Source organism: Rhinolophus sinicus, linkage group LG03 (genome assembly GCF_036562045.2).
Source record: "Rhinolophus sinicus isolate RSC01 linkage group LG03, ASM3656204v1, whole genome shotgun sequence".
Lineage (NCBI taxonomy): Eukaryota > Metazoa > Chordata > Mammalia > Chiroptera > Rhinolophidae > Rhinolophus > Rhinolophus sinicus.
In genome coordinates, this window is record NC_133753.1 from 150,763,990 (window position 1) to 150,784,057 (window position 20,068).

A 20,068-nucleotide genomic window follows, 5' to 3' on the forward strand; every position below is an offset into this window, starting at 1 on the left:
GGATCCTACTTCTGGTGGTCATGAATTAGGCTGACTTCATTTAATGTATCTATTCCTGAAACACTTGTGAAGAGTCCAGACTTAAGAAACCTAAGCTTGTGTGTTAACTTAAAAATTCTGTGTTAACAGAATTCTTGTTTCATTGAAATGATTTTATTATTGGCTATGAATCTAGAAATACATTATCACAGAAGTTTTGACTGACTTTCAACTCTCAGAGATACTTGTCATTTTGCTTTTAATTTTCTTTCCTCCCCTTTACCCCAGAGAATGTTAGATGGCAAAAGACTGTCACTCAAGGGCAGCCCTTCTTCAGGTTTCCACATATCATCCTGGCTCTGACATTTAATTTGTTTCTCTCTTTACTATGAAAGAACTGCAGACTCTGTCCTCTATGCCTATAACTCAGGAATCTGAACATACGCTCAATGATATAACCTGGAATTTTCCTAAGAAGGGATTAAAAATAAAAAAGACCCAGAAGGCTAATCACCCAATGCCTTTGGTAGAAATGGTGCTCTCCTCCCGACCCCCAGATCCATTCTCCACGCTCCAAGAAGTTGACCTTTATGGACTATGTCACCCAGGTTCTCTTGACCTTTGGGTTTAAGATCAGGAGCAATGGGAGGTGCACCGGCAAAAAGTCAGAGAACGAGGGACAGTGTATTCCCTCCCCATCCCCTTTGAGCTGGGTGGTAACAGATGCCCTTAATTGCTGGTCCCCAAAGCGCTTCATCATCCCCTTGGCTACCTTAACCCTGTCCACACCTCTGCAAATCACATCTTCATTAAACACTCTTCAGCTAAACCTTTAAACTGGCCTTCCTGCCAGGACCCTGCAAGATACAATAAAAATTTATTCCAAACAGATACCAAGCAAACACTCATGTTTATTAATATAGGTTACATACATGTTTTAAAAAGAGAGAACATTAAAAACAGTGACATATAAGTACAGACTGATAATATAGTAATAATAGTCATATTGTCAGAGGTATTTTAATATATACAAACTGAATAAACAATGACAGTAAATCTCCACTGTTTTATGTAAAATGAATACAGTAACTAATAAAATCAATACTAGCTTCTACTTATAATATGTACTTTAATATAAGTTATGGCATTTGGAAATAGTTTTTTCTTTTAAATAGGTAAGCATTTGCCTTGCAACTTTCTACTTTGTTTGATGTTCACATCTTTTCATATGGAAAAAACATTTCAACCTAATTTTCAAATCATTTTGTCAAATCCATGAGGACTTTTGTACTTGATACTCATTACGGGGTTAAAAAATGCTTTTATAATCATCTTATTAACTACTAAGAAAAGTGAATGGAAAATGCCACCCATATCATATTTTCATAATTTAAAGAATACAAACTTTGATATGTTTAAAATGAAAAACTTTTTCTACAAACAGATAGTACAAACTAAGTCTTATCTCTCAATAACTTAAAGCTGTCGAACAATTTCAAAATACGCTTACTTGTAAAAGCTGTGTAAGTCCAAATTACAGAATCCCTCACTATTGACAGGCATCTTTAGATGTTCAGGGCTAAACTCCACCAACCGAAATGCTGCACATTAAATCAGAGAATCAGAGTTTATTTTCATAATCTCTGGCGAAAAAAAGAGGGTTTCAAAGCGCCTATTCTATACTGCACCGCAACCGATACAAGCGTGTGCATACACATACATATGTATACACACATATGTACAGTAAGTCACCTAAATATACCAAAAAGTGACATTCAGTTATTATTATAGCACTATAAATACTGTCTTGGAATAACTGTTTTATATTCATTTATCCTTTTCTGTAAGTAACATATATGCTTAATGGCTCTTGTAAGGAGGAGGCATGCAAATCATACCATTTGTTATTTTAGATGGTAAAGTAAATACTTTTTGGCAGGGACTAATAGAATCCTCAGGTTATTTGCTCTTTTACCCTTTTCTGTTTAACCCACCAGCAGTCCCTTTCCCTAAGTTAACAGCTTTTTGTATATGCTGTTATTCAGGTTACTGGAGCAGGTATCCATTTTACTTGCCATCAACTGACCACTGCTGTTATAACTGCTGGGATCAGAACTTTCTTTGCAGCATAAGATACTGTAGAGGTACCTCTGGCACTCAGAGGAAGCATAATAGTAAATCAAGGGATCAATGCAACAACTTATGCTGCTGACACAGACACAGAGGAGGTAGGCGAAGTAGACGGCTTCTGTGGAGGGATTATGAGAAAGGAATGCATAATGCAGAATCAGGAGGACGTTTGTGGGTCCAAAGCAAATGATGAAGATGCAGAAAACAGCAGCTGACAAGAACAAAGCTCGGGACTTCTTGTTCCGGGTGGCAATTGTGGATGAGCTAAGACATTGGATGATAGACACATAACAGACTGTGGAAATGATCAACGGCACGAAAAAGAAGACAGCAGAGAAGGCTGAGAAGTAATACGCATAGTAGCCTTCGAGCAGGGTTTCATTGAGCACATCATGGCACGTGGTTATGTTGAGCCCTGGCACCTGGGTGGTTTGTTCCTTGAGGAGAAGAGGCACCACTCCGGAGATGGCCATAGCCCAGATGACCAGACAAGTGAAGGAAGCCCTCCCCAGAGTCCGCCAGGAGAGGGACTGCATGGGATACACCACAGCCAGGAACCGGTCAATGCTGATGACTGTCATGAGCATGATGGAGGCGTACATGTTACAGTAAAACGCTGCTGTGACGAAGCGACACATTTCAGATCCAAATTTCCAATCACTTCCAGAAAAGTAGTAGCTGATCTTAAAGGGGAGTACAGACACAAACAGCACATCTGCTGTGGCCAGGTGTAACATATACACCACGGCAGGTTTCTTGATCTTCATTTTCAAGATGAACACGACGATGGCCATGATATTTAGAGGAAGGCTGACTACAAACACGCCAGTGTAGACAGAGGGGATAAAGAGAGTTAACCAAGCGCTGGTCAGATATCCTGAGGCATCTTTTGAGATGAACACCGGGGGTCGTTTTTGAAGAGGACTGCTTTGATTGATGGAGCTTAATCTGTCTTCAGTTAACCTGGTTTGATTTTTCTCCTCATCCTCATCCAGTAGGAATGGTTCATATCCATCATTGGAATTCCTCAGAAAAAATGACCGAGGAGCCGCAGAAGCATTTGTTGTTTTTAACTCTGAAAAGTTTTTTTAAAAACAGAAAATGAATTAAAATGGCCATAGAGACAAGTAGAGAGTACATTCCACTTTTGCCTTTTGTTTTCTTAATAGGAGAGTAGGTGGTAAAGAGCAGGGGAAGCACAAAGGGATTACAGACTTTATTAGAGAATACTGTACAACATTATGTTTTGGCACAAGCAAACATGTTTAAAACTGCCCCTCCGAGAGACACAGGTGAATGATACGCTCTCAGAGATCTGGCCTGCAGATGTCAGGAGCAGTTGTACCTGACAGGAGGGAGAAAAGCAGTGATTTTGATACTATACTTTCTACACTAGCCACCATCTGTATAAAGGACTCACTCCCAGGCTATATGACTTCTCTTACCTCCATATACCTTCACATGCACATTTTCTCCATTTAGTTTTCAGCACCTCTTGAAACTCAACTGGATGAGTTTTTCAATGGAAAAACCCACAGAAAGTTGAGGAGACCTCCTAAAGGTTATGGAGAGGCAAATTCAGAGTAGGACCAAGGGCTCCAATTGCTATGACCATTATCCAGGTGACAGTAGTTTCCCTCTAATATCTTTAGTTTGTCTACACAGTAGAATGTTCCAAATCTCTCATCACATTTGGATCCAAATCACAGTGTCTTGGGTTATCTTCTAATATAACTACAAGGTACCTACCACCTTGGTCATCTTCCTGTCTCCTTCCTCAGCAGGTCAGTGGAGAAGCAGGCATTCGAGGCCGATGGCCTTCCTCCGCTCAGTTCCAGAATGCAACATGCATCGAGCCAGATGCCAGGGCAACCAGACTCTTTTGAGTATCAACCAGAAGTCAAAATAAAGGCTCAGTTGCATCCTTCCTCATTTTATCACCTTCTTCCACCAAAAACATCTACTTGAAATGTTCATCAAAGAAATGCAACACTTAAGCCACTGGAATGCAACCAGCTTTTCTTTCCAAGAACTTTGCTAAAATTCTGACATTAAGAACCTTTGTTGGGCTTCTAAAGCTGGGGAGTAGGGAGAAAAACCCCACGGGGGGAGGGGGAAAGGGCAAGGTCTCCATCACTGGGAGTGTTCACAACAAAGGCTGGACATACCTATCAAGGAAAAGTAACGTTAGAGACTAAAAACTGGCTAGAAATGGGATAAGTGGAGTGAATTTTCAAACTTTTGATTTTGTTTTTCAGTAGGGGAACCTTCCTTCTGACAAAAACTTAGAGAGAGGCATAATGCAATAAAAGAGACAGTTCTGATTCTGCTGTGGCTCTGTAAGGTCCTACCAGACCCAACCATCTCTTAGAATAAAATTACAAACTCTGGAGTAAAATTACAAATCCCTTCACTCTCAAATCAATGACCTGAAGGCATTTAGGTTCACAGAGTAGAGCTGGGGAGGGGAGGAAAGAATCTTAAAAGAAAGGATGGTACCCAGTGAGTTTCTCGTTTCCAGTGGCTTTTAGCTTGAGAGAAGGTCAACATCAGTGCCATAAAGGATGGCTAAGACTCAGATAGAAATCCCACAGTCTTTCTGGCCTGAGGAACCAGAGGGCAGAGTTCAGCTCAATCACAGACAATGGAAAGTAAAGAGAGATTCCCAGAAAGTGACAACCTTAAATTCCAATGTAAATTCTGCCCCAGGCTTTGGGTGAGTCTTCAACTAGGCTTGTACAGGGAAAATGCAAAGCAGCTCTGCTAAAGATAAAAGAACAGAACTGCTACTTGAAATTTTTGCTCATGAGGGAGTTTGCAGTTTTAGTCCAACAAAATTAACGGCCTGCTAAAGCAAAAACTCCAAAATTCTTTGGAAGAATAAAACAAAATCCAGTCTTTACTGTATGACAATGTCCAGCATACAATCTAAAATAACTTGATATTAAAAGAATCAGAAAGTGCGACCCAGTCTCAAAAACAAAATAAAACAATTCAAACCAATCCCAAGATGACCCAGATGTTGAAAGTAGCAGATAAGAATTTTAAAGGAGGGGCCGGCCAGGTGGCTTAGGCAGTTAGAGCTCCATGCTCCTAACTCCACAGGCTACCGGTTCGATTCCCACATGGGCCAGTGGGCTCTCAACCACAAGGTTGCCAGTTCAATTCCTCGAGTCCCGCAAGGGATGGAGGGCTCCGCCCCCTGCAACTAAGATTGAACACAGCACCTTGAGTTGAGCTGCTGCTTAGCTCCCGGATGGCTCAGTTGATTGGAGCATGTCCTCTCAGCCACAAGGTTGCCAGTTTGACTCCCGCAAGGGATGGCGGACTGTGCCCCATGCAACTAGCAACAGCAACTGGACCTGGAGCTGAGCTGTGCCTTCCACAACTAAGACTGAAAGGACAACAACTCGAAGCTGAACTAAGATTGAAAGGACAACAACTTGACTTGGGAAAAAAAAGAAAAGTCCTGGAAGTACACACTGTTCTCCAATAAAGTCCTGTTCTCATTCCCCAATAAAAGAATTTTAAAGGATGTATTACAACGATGCTCAATGAAGTAAAGAAAAATATTTCATTGAAATGGATGAAAAGAAAAATGGAAAATATCAGCAAAGAAACCAATCAATAGAAATTCTAGAACCAGAAAATAAAATATGATAAATTGGCATCTATTTCCAAAATGAAGAGCAAAGCTAGAGTAGTATCAACTAAGAGACAGTAGCAGAACAGGGCCTGGCAGTGAAAGGGTGAGATCAAACTACCTCAGCAAAGTCATGATTGGGCCCCTGAGGGTGAAGGGGTGGCCAAGCAGGGGATCTGTCACAGGGAAAGGACAAATGTTTCTAGTGACGAGCCTCTGAGTACACAGATATGTGTAGATTGTTCAATGGTAAGAAACTGTTCTTATTCATCTTTGAGTCTCCAGCACCCTGTACATGGTAGGTGAGCCTTAAACTAGCTTTTAATCACAAATTTGCGTTCTAATATTGGCTCTGCCAGGAGTCACTTAACCTTTTTGAACTCAGTCTCAGAATCATTAAAGTAGAATTCCAACGCGTGTCTAGCCTACAAATCTGGCAGCCAGGAGCACCCTGTGTGAAGCTGAACATGCATTCACTTTGTAAACTATAAAAATTAATCAGTGTAAGAAATCATTATCTTTCCCCTCTCACTTCAATGTAGCTTGCTTTTAGACTCAATTGTTTGCCCATTCTTGATTATTTTAAACTAAAATGGAATCTAGGCTGTTCTGGCTTAGTTTTTCAGGAGGATGAGGGACATGAACAGGTTGTAAAGTGTATAGTGCCAGCATTCAGAGCTGTAAATCAAATTTCAAATTCACAGCCTCTTCCAGAAGCATCACTTTCTTCCCTTTGTGATGTATCTAACTTACTCTGCGTGTATCTTGACCTGTCACATGGAGGCCTTGACACTGGTATTGACAGCCCCCGCCCCCACCCCTCCGAATGTGAGGCTACCCTCAAGGTCTTAACGGATACAACTGGATACAACTGTGGGAGCTGAAAGAAAAGAATGAATGGCTTCTAGCATTTTAATACCACAAAGACATGTGTCCTTAAAGTCCTTGAAAACGGTGAGCCAGAGAAACATTAAAATAACAGTTCTCAGCAGTTTTGGGAACCTGGCCAGAATAAGGATTTTCATCATGCATGGAGGGGAAAAAGTATGTGCATGCATCAAGACACTACCTAGGAGTGAAACAATTTGAAAACTACTGAATACTCATAACCAAGCTTCTTAGACACAATCTTGGGCTGAAAACAAAACTCTTACTAGGCTTTACTTTATATTTAGTGCTTTGGCAATAAGTACTTGTTTTCAAAAATTTCTCCCCTGGCTAGGCCTTCTTGGGAAGTCTGGTGTAGAGGGCAAAAACACTAATACCCACCGAAACATGAAATTTTTATAGGCTGGAGCCCACAAGAATGCATAATCTATTGATTATTGCCCAAGGTGTCACCTTTTCTTGTCACTACAGTTTTGATATTCTGAAAGTTTTTGTGGCATTAAAGAATGCCAGCAAATTTGTTTTTTGGTTAAGTATGTACCAGCATCAAAAAAAGAATAAAATCACTTCTAGATGATTAGATATATCCCAGTAGCTCAAGCCCCTTAGGCTGAAATTCGAGTTTGAGTATCGCTTTTCCTCCAGTCCTAGTGCAGCTCACAGGTCAAGAAGAAAGGGCCTGTCAGCGGGCCAAAAGTGCTTGTGATTCATCTGTGTTTTTGTTGTTCAACTATGGTTTCACACACAAAAAAGCAGATTAGGTCCTCAAATCAATTCTCATACTTCTTTCTAAGTTTCACTTAATTTCGGTTTCTCTAAATGACTCTTAAGTAGTGTTATTATTGAATATATTATTAATTAGCATATTGCTAAATAGCTTCAATATGGACTGTCTAGCGCTAGAGATTTAAAAACACTAGTAAGTCAGGCCGTGTGTTTTCTGACTTTGATGAGATCTGGCCTGGAAGCAGATTGGTGACTAGATACTTCCTGGGATTTACACCATGCCAGCCTTGGATCTGACTCAGGGCTCTTCCCTGTAGACTTTTTGGGAATTAGCAAAGCAGAAGCCCCAGGACATTGCCCACATTTGCACACAGAGCAGGATAGTCGTACCCTACCCTGCACTTCTCCACAAATGAATCATCACTACAAGCTAAAGAGAAATACAGAAGAGGATGATGGAAACATAACAGAAACATAGTAACTCCATCAAAGGGAAAAGGGCAGCATCATTGGAATGTTCCAATGCCTCAAATGGAAACAAACACCATTTTCCAATGGAGAGAACCAAGGCTCCTTAAAGAAATGGCTGGTCCCAGATCTGGGTTAGGAAATACACAAGATGAGCCTTGAACATCCTCAGAGAATATTAGGATCAGGTTAGAAAGATTCTGGAGTCAATCTGAAAGGGATCCCACTGGCCAAGGTGTGACAATTAATCAAAAGAATAATGATGGAAATGCACTGAAGCATTTGAAACATGTCATATATGTTGAGATTCATGAGTTCATAATGATACTCAAAGGAAAATAAAACATTTTTGGTCACCTTTGGAAGAAATTAGGGGATCCAGTCTAAAAAATTGATAAAGGCAAGATGCAAGCATTGTATTCTGCCATTTGTATGTAAACACTATTTCAGGGAAACCAAATAGTCAATGAGAAAAGAAAGTTCTTTACAAAATAATTCCAGCTTATAAACACAGACAGTTTAACAGATTTAGAAAAGCATCATTTTGAAGCTTGTAGTGAAATAATGGATTTAGTTCAATGATTATCAGTAGTTGCCAAAACTCTTAGGTGAAAGGGTGATAAGAGAACTTTATAACCGCTGGACCAAGCTGGCAATACCTGAATCCACTTGAGTAATCCTAAAATCTCAGAAAGAGAGACAATGTGGAGGTGATGTAGTAGGAAGTACACAGCACCACTGCTGAGGTAATCTTGCAAAAAACCAAACCTGTGTTTGATTATGTCTCTAAATGCACCTATCACATTACAGGAAATGCAGAGGACACATGAACCTGTTGAACAAAACCTTGCAAGATGCAGCTGGCCAGATCCAGTATGTAGGAAAGTCTGTAAGACAAACGACCCAATTTCACTGACAAATAAGCAGCAATAAAAAAAGAGGAGGGGGAAAGGTATAGATTAAAAGAGACTTAAGAGACATATCAACCAAATGTAACGGTGGGCCTTCTTTAATCTTGATTTGAATAAACCAACTGTAAAAAGGCATTTATGAGACAATCAGTAAAATTTGAACAGTGATTGAATAGTACATGATGTTAAGAAATTGTTGTTCTCCTCTTCCCAAAAGCAGCGTGAGATGACCTCTGAAAATGGTTCGCTATTTGCTTGACCCAGAGAACCCCACAAAACCACGTAAATCAAGAGGTTCAAATCTACAGGTTCATTTTAAGGACCCTGGTGAAACTGCTCAGGCCATCGGGGGTATGCATATCCAAAAAGCCACCAAGTATCTAAAGGATGTCATGTTACAAAAGCAACGTATGCCATTCCATCATTACAATGGTGGAGTTGGGAGGTGTGGCAGGCCAAACAGTGGGGTTGGACGCAGGGTCAGTGGTCCAAAAAGGGTGCAGAAATTTTACTGCACGTGCTTCAAAATGCAGAGAGTAATGCTGAACTTCAGGGTTTAAATGTAGACTCTCTGGTCATTGAGCAGAGCCAGGTTAACAAAGCTCCCAGGATGTGGCACAGAACTTACAGAGCTCGTGAGCGGGTCCACCCATACATGAGCTCCCCTTGCCACACTGAATCGGTCCTCACTGGAAAAGAGCAGATTGGTCCTAAACCAGAAGAGAGGGTGCACAGAAGAAAAAGATCTCCCAGAAGAAACTGAAGAAACAAAAACTTATGGCCTGAGAATAAACTCAGCATCAAATAAATGCTAATAAAAGGAAAAAAAGAAATTTTGTTCTTTTTCAAGGTGTTATAATGATATTGTGACTATGTGAAATAAGAGTTCTTATCTCTAAGAATATATGATGACATATTTATAGATGAAATGATATGTCTGACATTTGCTTTAAAAATTGTCCAGTTCAGGGAGGAGGAAAATGAGGGTACAGATGAAATAAGATATTTGGGGGAGGGGTGTAATTAAAGTGTTCATTTTGGGATATGTTTGAAAATTTCCATTTAAAAACAAAACAAAACGGAAAAAAACGTAATTTTTTTGCATATTTTCTTGCCACTAGAAACTAAGGAAAGGGTTTTTGCTTTTGTTTTTCCTTTGTATTAGTTTTGAAGGGGAAAAAATTCTTGAATGTTTGTGTGAACACAGTTTTACATTTAGAGAATTCATTTTATTCCAACTCTTCAAAGGCTTTTCTGGAATATGGAAGAATTAGTGTATGAAAAACATTTAACATTTGTTGTGCATCTACTATGTGCCAGGTACTTCACTTACCTTACCTCATGTAGCGCTGACATTTTTATGAAATAAACCTTATAATTCTCACTTTATGGACAACGTGGAGGAACAGAGAGGCTAAGTAACTAATCCAAAGTTTGGCTTTTGGCTTCGAGGAGGCCAAAGTGCAACTTTCTTGGGTGGTCCTGGATACCGGTTCGTCTGACGCCAGCTGCCTCCACCATGCTGCTGACGTTCAGCCCCCAGGAGATCAAAGTCATATACCTGAGATGCACTGGGGGGGATGTCGGTGCCATGTCTGCCCTGGCCACCAAGACTGGGCCCCTAGGTCTGTTTCCCAAAAAGGTTGGTGATGACATTACCACAGCAACCAGTGATTGGAAGGGTCTGAGGATTACAGTGAAAGTGACCGTTCAGAACAGACAGGGCCAGACTGAAATGGTACCTTCTGCCTCTGACCTCATCATCAAAGACCTCAAAGAACCGCTGAGAAACAGAAAGAAGCAAAAACAACATTAAGCACCGTGGAAATATCACTTTTGATGAGGTTATTAACACTGCCTGACAGATGTAGCAGCAATTTTTAGCTAGAGAACTCTTTGGAACCACTAAAGAGATCTTGGGGACTGCAATCTGTGGGCTGCAATGTTGATGGCTGCCAGCCTCATGACATCATAGGTGACATCAACAGTGGCACCAGGGAATGCCTGGCTAGTTAAGGACGGCAAAGGAAAATATTTCAATTCAAGATCATTTGATAATGGCAAAAACAAACAAACAACAACAACACAAAGTCACAGTCTATACATGAAGGAGCCAAGATTTGAACCTAGATATGCCTGGTCCCAAAGCTCATACCCTTTGAACCACACCATACTACCCGGTCTCTTTAAAAAAACTTGTGAATTTAGGACCTCCTCTTAAAAGAGTACTAGTTTTTTTTGTTTTTTTTTAAGGAGGCCACAGCTCACAGTGGCCCATGTGGGGATCAAACCGGCAACTCTGGGATTATTAGCACTGCGCTCTGACCGGCCACCCCTACTTTTTTTTTTTTTTTTTAAAGAATTTCACCAAACAAATGAATCTGCCCATCCTTTTAACTGTAGCAGGCAGTACACGGCCATGTGCATGTATAACTTAAGTGGGGGATGCCCCCCCCCCCCGCTGTTCCCTAGGAAGTCAGCAGTCTTGCTGAACTTGGCAACACACCAACTACACATACCAACCACCCAGTCCTCACAGACTGGACATATGTCGTAGAGGGACATTCAAGGACAACATGGGAACACAAATCTTTAAAATATTGTTCAAGAGCAAACGGAAGTAAGCTCAGTAAGTGGACAAGAATCTCTGCTGCAAAAGAGATTAACGGTAAAAGCCAGAATTAAAGGTAGAAGAAGGTAAACACTGACAGCACAGTTAAGAGGCTGCCAGTATCAGAGGCTGCCTCCCCTCCTATCCCACATCCTGGAGGGGCTTTCAAGCAAACCTAGGAGGAAGCTGGCAAAGGGGAGGTTACAAGGAAGTACCAAGTAAAGACAACGAGAAAGTGTAATTGCCAGTGTACCCAAGGCCATCGCAGGCACAAAGATGACCTGAGGGAAATGTGGGGGACCCTTGCTTGGAGCCTCCCGAAGGCCAGGGCCTGACACGTGAGGGTAGGACACTAGCAGGCTTCTATCTGTGAAGTACTCTGACTCCCTGGCTTTCCACCTTCCTCCAGGCCTGTGCTCCCCAAAAGTGACAGGCCTTGAGCTCAGTGTCCTGGGAGTGCGGCTCTCTGCTCTCCAAGACAGCAGGCTAAAATGAAAGCCAATTCAGTCAACGATGGTCATAATCACCAATTCCTCTGATACCGAGCTGTGTCCATCCCAACCCCACCCAAGTCCTATTGCAGTTTGTAAACCTCAACTCAAACAAAGGAGATTCCAGACATGATAAAAACAATCATTAACGACACTTCCTGGAAAGCAGAACTCTTCTGGTAAAGCAAACCAGACCTTCAATTCTGCTAACCAGGGCAAGTCACTGCATCTTCTGTGCTAGGTTTTAAGTGACGGTAGAGACGTGATAGTGGTTATGAAATCAATTTACTGGGTTGTAGTAAGAATTTAAAAAAACAGAATAATGTTGAAAATGCATATGGCAAAATTGAGTATTTTCTGGTGAAACTTTTGTTTCCTATCTATATATACACTATGATTGTCCATGAATATTTACAATATTTACTGCACACACGCAGCTACTGTATCATAATGAAAACTGTATTTCTTACAGTTCTTACTGTGGTTAGCAAAAACACAAACTGGAAAACACTCTTTTACAATACTTTAACATCTGACTTATAATTCATCAAGACTTGACATATATCTAGATTATATAAATGTCCTTTTCTAAAGTTAAATAAGCTTCTTTTCAAGTGCTAATTACAGATTTTTCCTGTTATTTCAAAAGGCAGCTTCTTTTGAAAGCAAATGAAGAATGTATAAAGGGGGGCAGCCAGGTGGCTCAGTTGGTTAGAGCGTGAGCTCTGAACAACAGGGCTGCCAGTTCGATTCCTGCATGGGATGGTGGGCTGTGCTCCCTGCAACTAAAGATTGAAAATGGCGACTGGACTTGGAGCTGAGCTGCGCCCTCCACAACTAGATTGAAGGACAACAACTTGGAGCTGATGGGCCCTGGAGAAACACACTGTTCCCCAATAAAATTTATTTAAAAAAAATAAAAGAAAGAAAGAAAAAGAATGTATAAAGGCCTGTGATGGCCTTTTAAATGGCAAACTTCATGAGGTGCCTTGGGATGGAGGGAAAGGAGCATAACTTCAGGGAGGTTTCTCCAAGTACATTACAAGGTCAACGTGGGAGAGGGTATTTGAGGGAAATGAAAACTCAGATCCAGAAAAAAAATCTCAGCCTATAGACAGAGCTATTTATTCTGACAGTTCTAGGCCTAAGACCGAGAGGGCAAAAGGTGAAATGAAAGAAACCACAAAACAGGAAAACAAGTACAATTCTGAATGCTGAAACTGCAGTGTCCTCAATACTAGCATCATAGTTAAAACTAAAGCAAGGCCGTGGTTCTTAATGACTCTTCTAAGGTGTTTCTGTGAGTATCCCGCAGCTAAGGGGGAGCCCAGGAGCTCATGAAAACGAGTTCAAGGGCGGTTCCCAGGCACAAAAGGCCACTTACTGTATGACTCCATTTATAGGGAATATGGAGAAGAGTTAAATCCATAAAGGTAAAAAGAAAATTAGTGGTTGCTAGGGGGAGGGGAATAGGGATTGAGTAGTGCTTAATCGGTGCAGGGTTTGCTTTTGGGGTGATGACAATGTTTTGGAACTACACAGAGGTAGTAGTCGCACAATACTATAAATGTACTAAACAGTAGTAAATTGTATACTTTAAAATGGTAAATTTTATGGTATGTAAATTTTACCTCAATTTAAAAACTAAAGGGGAGAGAGAGAGAGAGAGAGAGGAAGGCAGATTGATTCAAGGGAAAAGAGGGATGTGTATACAAAATGAGAAGGGGAAGATTAGAAACGCAGGGTCCTGGTGACTCCAGTCTCAGTGGAAATCCAGCTTAAGGCTCAACTGAGTTCCAGTTTGTGAGGGTGATAAGAACAAAGGGGAGCTGACTGAGGGAGGAGGGAAGGGGCAGAGATACACAGGCAAGCCGATTGGCCAGAAGTACTTTGTAAAAGGAGCAATTTCAGAGCTGCTGAAAAACTGCAAGTTAGGGTTCACACCACATTGATCTGTCTAGACATAAAGGAGTGAGAAATGCTGAATTAGAAAGATGAAGGGAGGGGTGGAAACGAAACCAGCAGAGATGACATGAGCATATGCCTTGACAAAGGGCTGAGAATGCCTCGAAAATGCCCTCCACAAAGGAAGAAATGGATAAATTAGGAGAACCTACTATCTTGATATGTCCTTTAAAAATAAAGCCAAAACCACGAATGAATGAATGAATGAAAGGGAACGAAAAGGATAAAAGGGAGAATTATTTAAGATACTGGAGTAAAAAATTACTTGCTGGTTCATAAGAAATTTGACTTTCACAGGTTCCTGGTCTGCTTAAAGCAAAATCACTATTCAGTTTTGCGTTTGGCTCGAAGACCATAGTCTCTCAGTAACAGCCAATTAATTAACATTTATGATAAGGATCTATTTATAGCCTGTCTTATCACCTGTTTTCTAAAGTAAATGGCAGGATACCACAATCCATGCATAAATGTTTACTAAACACTTCCTTGTGCGAGGAGGCCTGGGCTACTAAGCCAACGGAGTGCAGACTTTGCCTTCTAGGGGTACTGGGGAGCATAGTAGGGTTACTTTTCTACCGTAAGAGGGGCTGGGGGGTCTGGATGGCTTCTTCTCTATAGGGGGTGGTAGAGAAAGACTGCATTTCTGAAAGACTTAGGAAAGACAGGCCTGTGGTCAAATCCCAGTTACACTCCTAACTAGACTTGTGACTTAAGTATGCTGGGTCTCATTTTCCTTACCTGTAGAATGGGCATGAAACCTACTCAAAGGGTTGTTATGAGGATAAATAAGAGTATGTGTAACGTACCTAAGCAGGGCGTTGGTTTAGGGCGTTCTTGATATAGGGTAGCTGGTTTTATTTATTTACTTATTTTTAAGGCAGCTGTTTTTAATTAAATGTGAACATGCAGGGTGTGGGAAGAACATTCTGGCCAGAGGGAGTAGCAGGGGGACAGAAGCCAGAAAAAGCATAGCTCCTTGGGGGAGGAACTAGAATGTGGGGCTGAAATACAGGTAATGTAATAGATTGCGTAATGGAGGGAGGATCTGTAATCGGGAAGCTGGACAGAGGCTGGGGACCCAACCACAAGAGGAGGGGCACCTCACTCTAAGCTAAGAAATTGGGCTTGATCCTGTGGGCAGGAGGGCAGCATGTGGAATCTCCCACCCAATCCCCTCTGCCACAGTCATTATCAGCCATTCTTGAACCCTTTCACCCTCCAGATCCTTATACAATTTACAAATATCACCTCTGCGACACTGGCCCTCTTTGATGAAGGCAAGTCATCTCACTTAAATTGCCTGGACAATGAAATGTAAACTAGGTATTGAACTTACGAATTTCTCAATAAATATCTGCTGAGGGAACATCTGGTCTAGACTCCCTGGGGATAATGGCAGTTTATAATCTTAGCCAGGGAAATGACATACCCACAAAGTGACAATGCAGGAAATGCCAAAACATGTGGGGACAAAAAGTCAAGAGTGCTTTGAGAAGCCTCAAATTGATGGGCCTGGCCAGCCCTGGAGGGGTTTCCTGTGGCTGGGGCCTCACAGCCTCTCTCATCACAGAGAGCTGATTATGACAGACATTGTTAAGAATTGCCAGTATATGATGATAATATAAAGGAGATTTATTTTTTATTAATGACTTAAAATGCTTTAAAGACAAGGCCACACTTACTGCCTGCACCCAAAGCCCCCTCCTTCATTCGGAATTTTGGTACACAGTCTGAGCCTTAGTTAGCTTCACAATTGGCAAATGGGGATAAACACCAGACTAACAGCGTGTTTTGAGAGAGTGAAATGAGATCATCTGAAGGCCCAGGGTTTGACACAGAATATGGCACTTAATGTGTTCCTTTTCTTCTCTCATCTTTCTTCTTTCCCTCCCAAAGTTGTTCCAGAGTCCAGTATAGATAACGAATGTTTGCTCAGTTACTTTTCTGTCTACATCAGCATTGCATCTTAGCATGCACAATCTAAACTGATGAGAAAGTAAGAGGCGTGGCAGAAACGGCAGCCTTAACTTTACTCCCCATCAGGCCAAACATCTTCTTGGGGCTGCCGTGAGGAAAGATGACTACAATGGATGCGGCATTTATATAAACCTGTTCTCCACTCCATTGTCCAAATCTCAAACAAAAATTTGTATTCTTCAGGGCTTGTCTGAGAATAAAATTCACTATACACAATTTTCCAGGAGACCTCACTGTTTCCCCAAACACTCCAAGAGCTAATGCTCAAGTTATTCACAGCAGGCTGGCTAGTTGCTGCAAAACTTTGAGCCTCTATCTGGGGCTCTTATTTTTCCCAAAGCATCACCTCAAAACTCATCCTGAGCAAAGATGGAGAACAGAAAAAATGCTGTCTTTGTCACCTCTTAATCTTGTTGCATCCACACTATTTCCGGTCTGAAAACAATAAGAGTACACAATCTTTCACAAATAACAGAAAAAGAAAACCATCTAGAATTTTTTTCTTCATGAAGTGGCTGAAAGCTTAGAAAGTATTATTGCTATAAAGACATTAAAACATTCCCTCCCACCGCCCCCACTTTCTAACTAGTGTCTTTGCAGGCTAAAACCAACTTCTCTGCACTTTTTTTTTTAAAGACGTTGGAAAATACATTAACTCCCTGAAGTAGCCGGATACTTAAAAGTACACTGCTGGGGGTAAATACATTCCAGTGAGCAATCTCCTCCTTGCAGCTGATCAGAAACCCAAATACTGAAATTCCATGGTGTCTGAGGGAGCCAGGTTCAGGGGAGGGATCTCTTTCCTCAACTCACTTGGGAGACTGGGTTCTAGGCAGCAAACAAACAAATCTCCCAACCACCACCATCACCACCACCACCACCGTCGCCCGGCGGCTATACTGTTATCATCACTCTGCAACCCCAACTCGCACCATGAGCTCCTCCTGTACACAAGGCCCGTGCTGGGGCTACTGGTACTGTTTTCTACTAAAAGTGCCAAAAGACTGAATTTTTTCTCTACACCACTTTCCTCGCCTGTAAAATGTGCAAGAAAAACAATTCCAACAAAACAAAATTTCAGTAGGAGCGGTTCTCCACTTTATATTTAACAGGCCGTAACGTTTAGGTATTGGTGGAGCGACGTGAGACTTTCTTTTTGGGGTGGTCCTGGGAGAAACAGGTCATACAGTGACAACAAATGGAAGGAGGCTTCCCCAGGAAACCTGACCTCTGCTTCGTCCATATGCAACCCTGTGGAAGGCTCGTGCGTCCTCCAAAACCAAGTGTAAAGGGGCTTCAGCTGAGCCCGCGAAGCGGGGCGAGTGGGCTTATGGGCACGCCCCACCTGGGTATGATGACTGAGGCAGAATCTGGATCCCAGCCCAAACGCCTACTTTGCTTCTGGAGGAAACTGAAGCAGAAGGGGAGGTCAGGGGCATCCCTCCCCCCAAATAAAGCGCAACCTGTACCCACTTAGTCACCCAGCAGCGTCCCTCCTCCTCCCGCCCGCCCCAAGCCCGCGGAGGTCCCCTGCTACCCGGCCGGAGGAGGGCAGGGAGGGAATACCAGGGGCCGCTCTCACCTGGCTTGCGGCCTCCGGTGCTGGCGGATAGCGGGGGGCTGCACAGACTGAGTCCCGCGGCGACGAGCAGCAGCAGCCGCCGCGGCCCCATTGTCCCAAGGCTCCGCGCGGTCCGCGCGGCGCTGCTCCAGGAGACTGTCCCCGCCTCTGGGAGGCTCGGGCTCTGTGCTTTCCCCCTCCTCCCGCCGGGTCCAGCAGCCCACTGGTGCGGGAGGACTGGCAGATCGCTCACCGCGGGTGGGCAAAAGGAGAAAGCTCAGCGTTGCACCGCCGGTCGGCGTGTCTAGTGGCGTCCAGAGAGCTCAGAGCGCGGGGCGCAGGCTGGGCGGGGCGGGCGGACGCCAAGTGGCGGGAGCGGGGAAGGGCGCCCCCCGGCGCCGACTGCGCGCCTCGACTCGGTCGTCGGACCCCACTCCCAGCCTGTCACTCCGCGGCGGCTGAGCTGCCCCCGGCGCTGGGCGCTGCTAAGCCCCTTGTCCGGTGCGCCTGCCTCCCTCATCCCTCCCCCGCGCCCCGCCCTGTCCCGGACTGCTAGCCACTGCCCCGCAGGGGAATCCAAACTAGACACTTTTCCCTAGGGGCGCCTTTGACCCGCTAAATATCAGTGACTCAGTCTGGCGGGGGCCTTGGAACCCGGCCGCGCGCCTGGGCGGCGGCCCCACTTGGCCTTTCATTACCCTTTGGGGGAGCAAAGACCTCTGCAGTGGACCTCCAAGCAGGGATGCGCTCCAGGGCACCGGCCGCCACGGCCCGGACACCCCATGCAAAGCGCCGGACCTCCCTCAGGAATTTGGAAATTCGAAATTTAGCTGAAAGTTTGAAAGTAACTCGTGCTTTTGTAATTTAGAGATAGTGGATTTAAAAGTTTATATTGTGACAAGTTGAGAAGGGGCCTACGTTTAATGAGAAGGGGCCTGCGTATGGGCAGGCTTCTTGACATTTCTTAATCGTTTCTCCTTATTTCGCGAAGTTAGACGTTTCGTGGATCAGGCACTTATTTCACCGACACCGTGACTGCGCGAGGAACTACCCACCCAGTTCCGGAGAGCAGCCTCTCCTGCCTCTCGCTCGCACATCAGTCACGTTCTGTCCTTTAACCACAGCTTTCCGCGGAGCTTCCCGTTAGAATCACCGGAGCAGCCTTTCCTGGGAGAAGGTCTGGCTGGCATCCCCCGTGGCCCGGGCCCTACTAGGCGCCGCTGGCGAATCGAGTGCTCAGAGAGCGAAGTGCTCTGGTTAAGAGGAGCTCACATTTTCCTGGACCATATATCGTGGGTTTAACAGAGTTGGGCCAAATTCAGGTCACAGAGCGGGAGACATTGGCGCCGCGCGCTAAGGTCCTATGGAGGACGTCTCCGCCGAGGCCCAGCACTTTGCTTATTTTTCTTACAGAGCCTGTCTGGTGAGTGCGTCTTTTAGATCGCAGCGGGAAGCGGGTCCCCTCCTGCGGATTCTAGAAAAGATCACCTGCAGCCCTTCTCCGCTCAGACGTGTGGGCGTGTTTTGCACCCTTGGGCTGATAAACTTCAGTTGAGAGTCACCGGTCAGGTTTCTGAGCTTTTTATAAAAGGAATTTCACATTGACAGTGTCATTTCCCAGTGAGCGCCCTGACACTTAAACCAGTGGAGAAAATACAGCAAAAACGGGCTGGTTCCTTCCTATCTCTTCCCCTCACCCCCCACCCATCATCCTCAGCACAACACTTGTCTTTTGTAGAACCAGCTCAATAAATTACTGAATAACCTAATTATATAATGCTATTTCAAAAATGTCTTTATTCAATTCTCTGAGGAAAACATATCCAAGAGTAGATGTGAACCATTAAAACCATATATTTTCCACTCCCTGTTAATATTATTAATATACTATTTTCATCAATCCATTAAGACATCCTTTTAATTCATGTACCACAAGCAAGAAAAAAAGGCTGTCAATTAAACTGTGACATATTATTGATTGTAAGAAACATCTCAATTTCAGGATTGTTTAAACATGAAAAAGGCACCTTAGCATCAATGAAATACAGTGTAAAATATAAAAGTAATCAATACACGTGACAACAGCTTGAAGATACAAAGTGAAAAGTCAAAGGATCTCCACCCTTCACTTCTAAGAACCACACACATCTCCATGATGGCCAGTTAAAAGTTTCTGTCCATCATTCAAGAAATTGTAACCACATACATAAGTATATAAGTAAGTATATCCTTAAAATAAGAATAGACTAATACTGTCTGCAACATTTTCAAATTTTGTTTCATTGGCGGAAAATACTTTTTAACCATTTTACAAAACAATTTTGTAAAGGATTAAAAGGATTTTTAAAATTAGTTTTCAAAGCAGAATGTACCTCTAGTGACAAAAAGATGGCTGCTGAAATAATGAAATGATTAAATTCTTTATGCATATTAACTAAAGTATCTTTTACAGTGGGGCTGAAAATAAAACGAACAAGGAGGGAGAGTGGTACAAGAATGAGATATTTCTGTCTCACTTTGTTTTCTAAAGATTGTGGTTTGCTAATTTAGTGGCCACCAAAAGTTAAACCTACCTTCAACAACAGTGCCTTTAACTTTTATCACACCCAAGTGCAGATTCCTGGACCCCATCCCAGACGGATGAAATCAAAGTCTACATTTTTGACAAACACCCCCCACCCCCACCCCCACCCCATGGTGATCTCAGATGCCAGACAC

The 20,068-nt window shown here is 43.0% G+C and overlaps 1 protein-coding gene and 1 pseudogene across 1 annotated transcript; one reads left to right on the forward strand and one right to left on the reverse strand.

The window, feature by feature from the left end:
• Positions 1 to 870: 870 nt before the first annotated feature.
• Positions 871 to 17,879, reverse strand: F2R (coagulation factor II thrombin receptor). The gene is made up of 2 exons (XM_019728149.2): positions 17,372 to 17,879; positions 871 to 3,184 (listed from the first exon to the last, which is right to left on the reverse strand). The coding sequence occupies exons 1-2, from the start codon at positions 17,460 to 17,462 to the stop codon at positions 1,989 to 1,991; spliced, it is 1,287 nt and encodes a 428-aa protein (XP_019583708.2). The 5' UTR covers positions 17,463 to 17,879; the 3' UTR covers positions 871 to 1,988.
• LOC109445628 (large ribosomal subunit protein uL11) lies at positions 8,973 to 10,909 on the forward strand (annotated as a pseudogene).
• Positions 17,880 to 20,068: the final 2,189 nt, after the last annotated feature.

What these genes read in the sequence shown, in the direction of transcription:
- F2R (XM_019728149.2), bottom strand. Translation starts at nt 17,462, where the DNA reads ATGGGGCCGCGGCGGCTGCTGCTGCTCGTCGCCGCGGGACTCAGTCTG. An exon ending in CACCGGAGGCCGCAAGCCAG is followed by an intron (nt 3,185 to 17,371) that starts GTGAGAGCGGCC and finishes AAAACTTTTCAG; the next exon opens with AGTTAAAAACAACAAATGCT.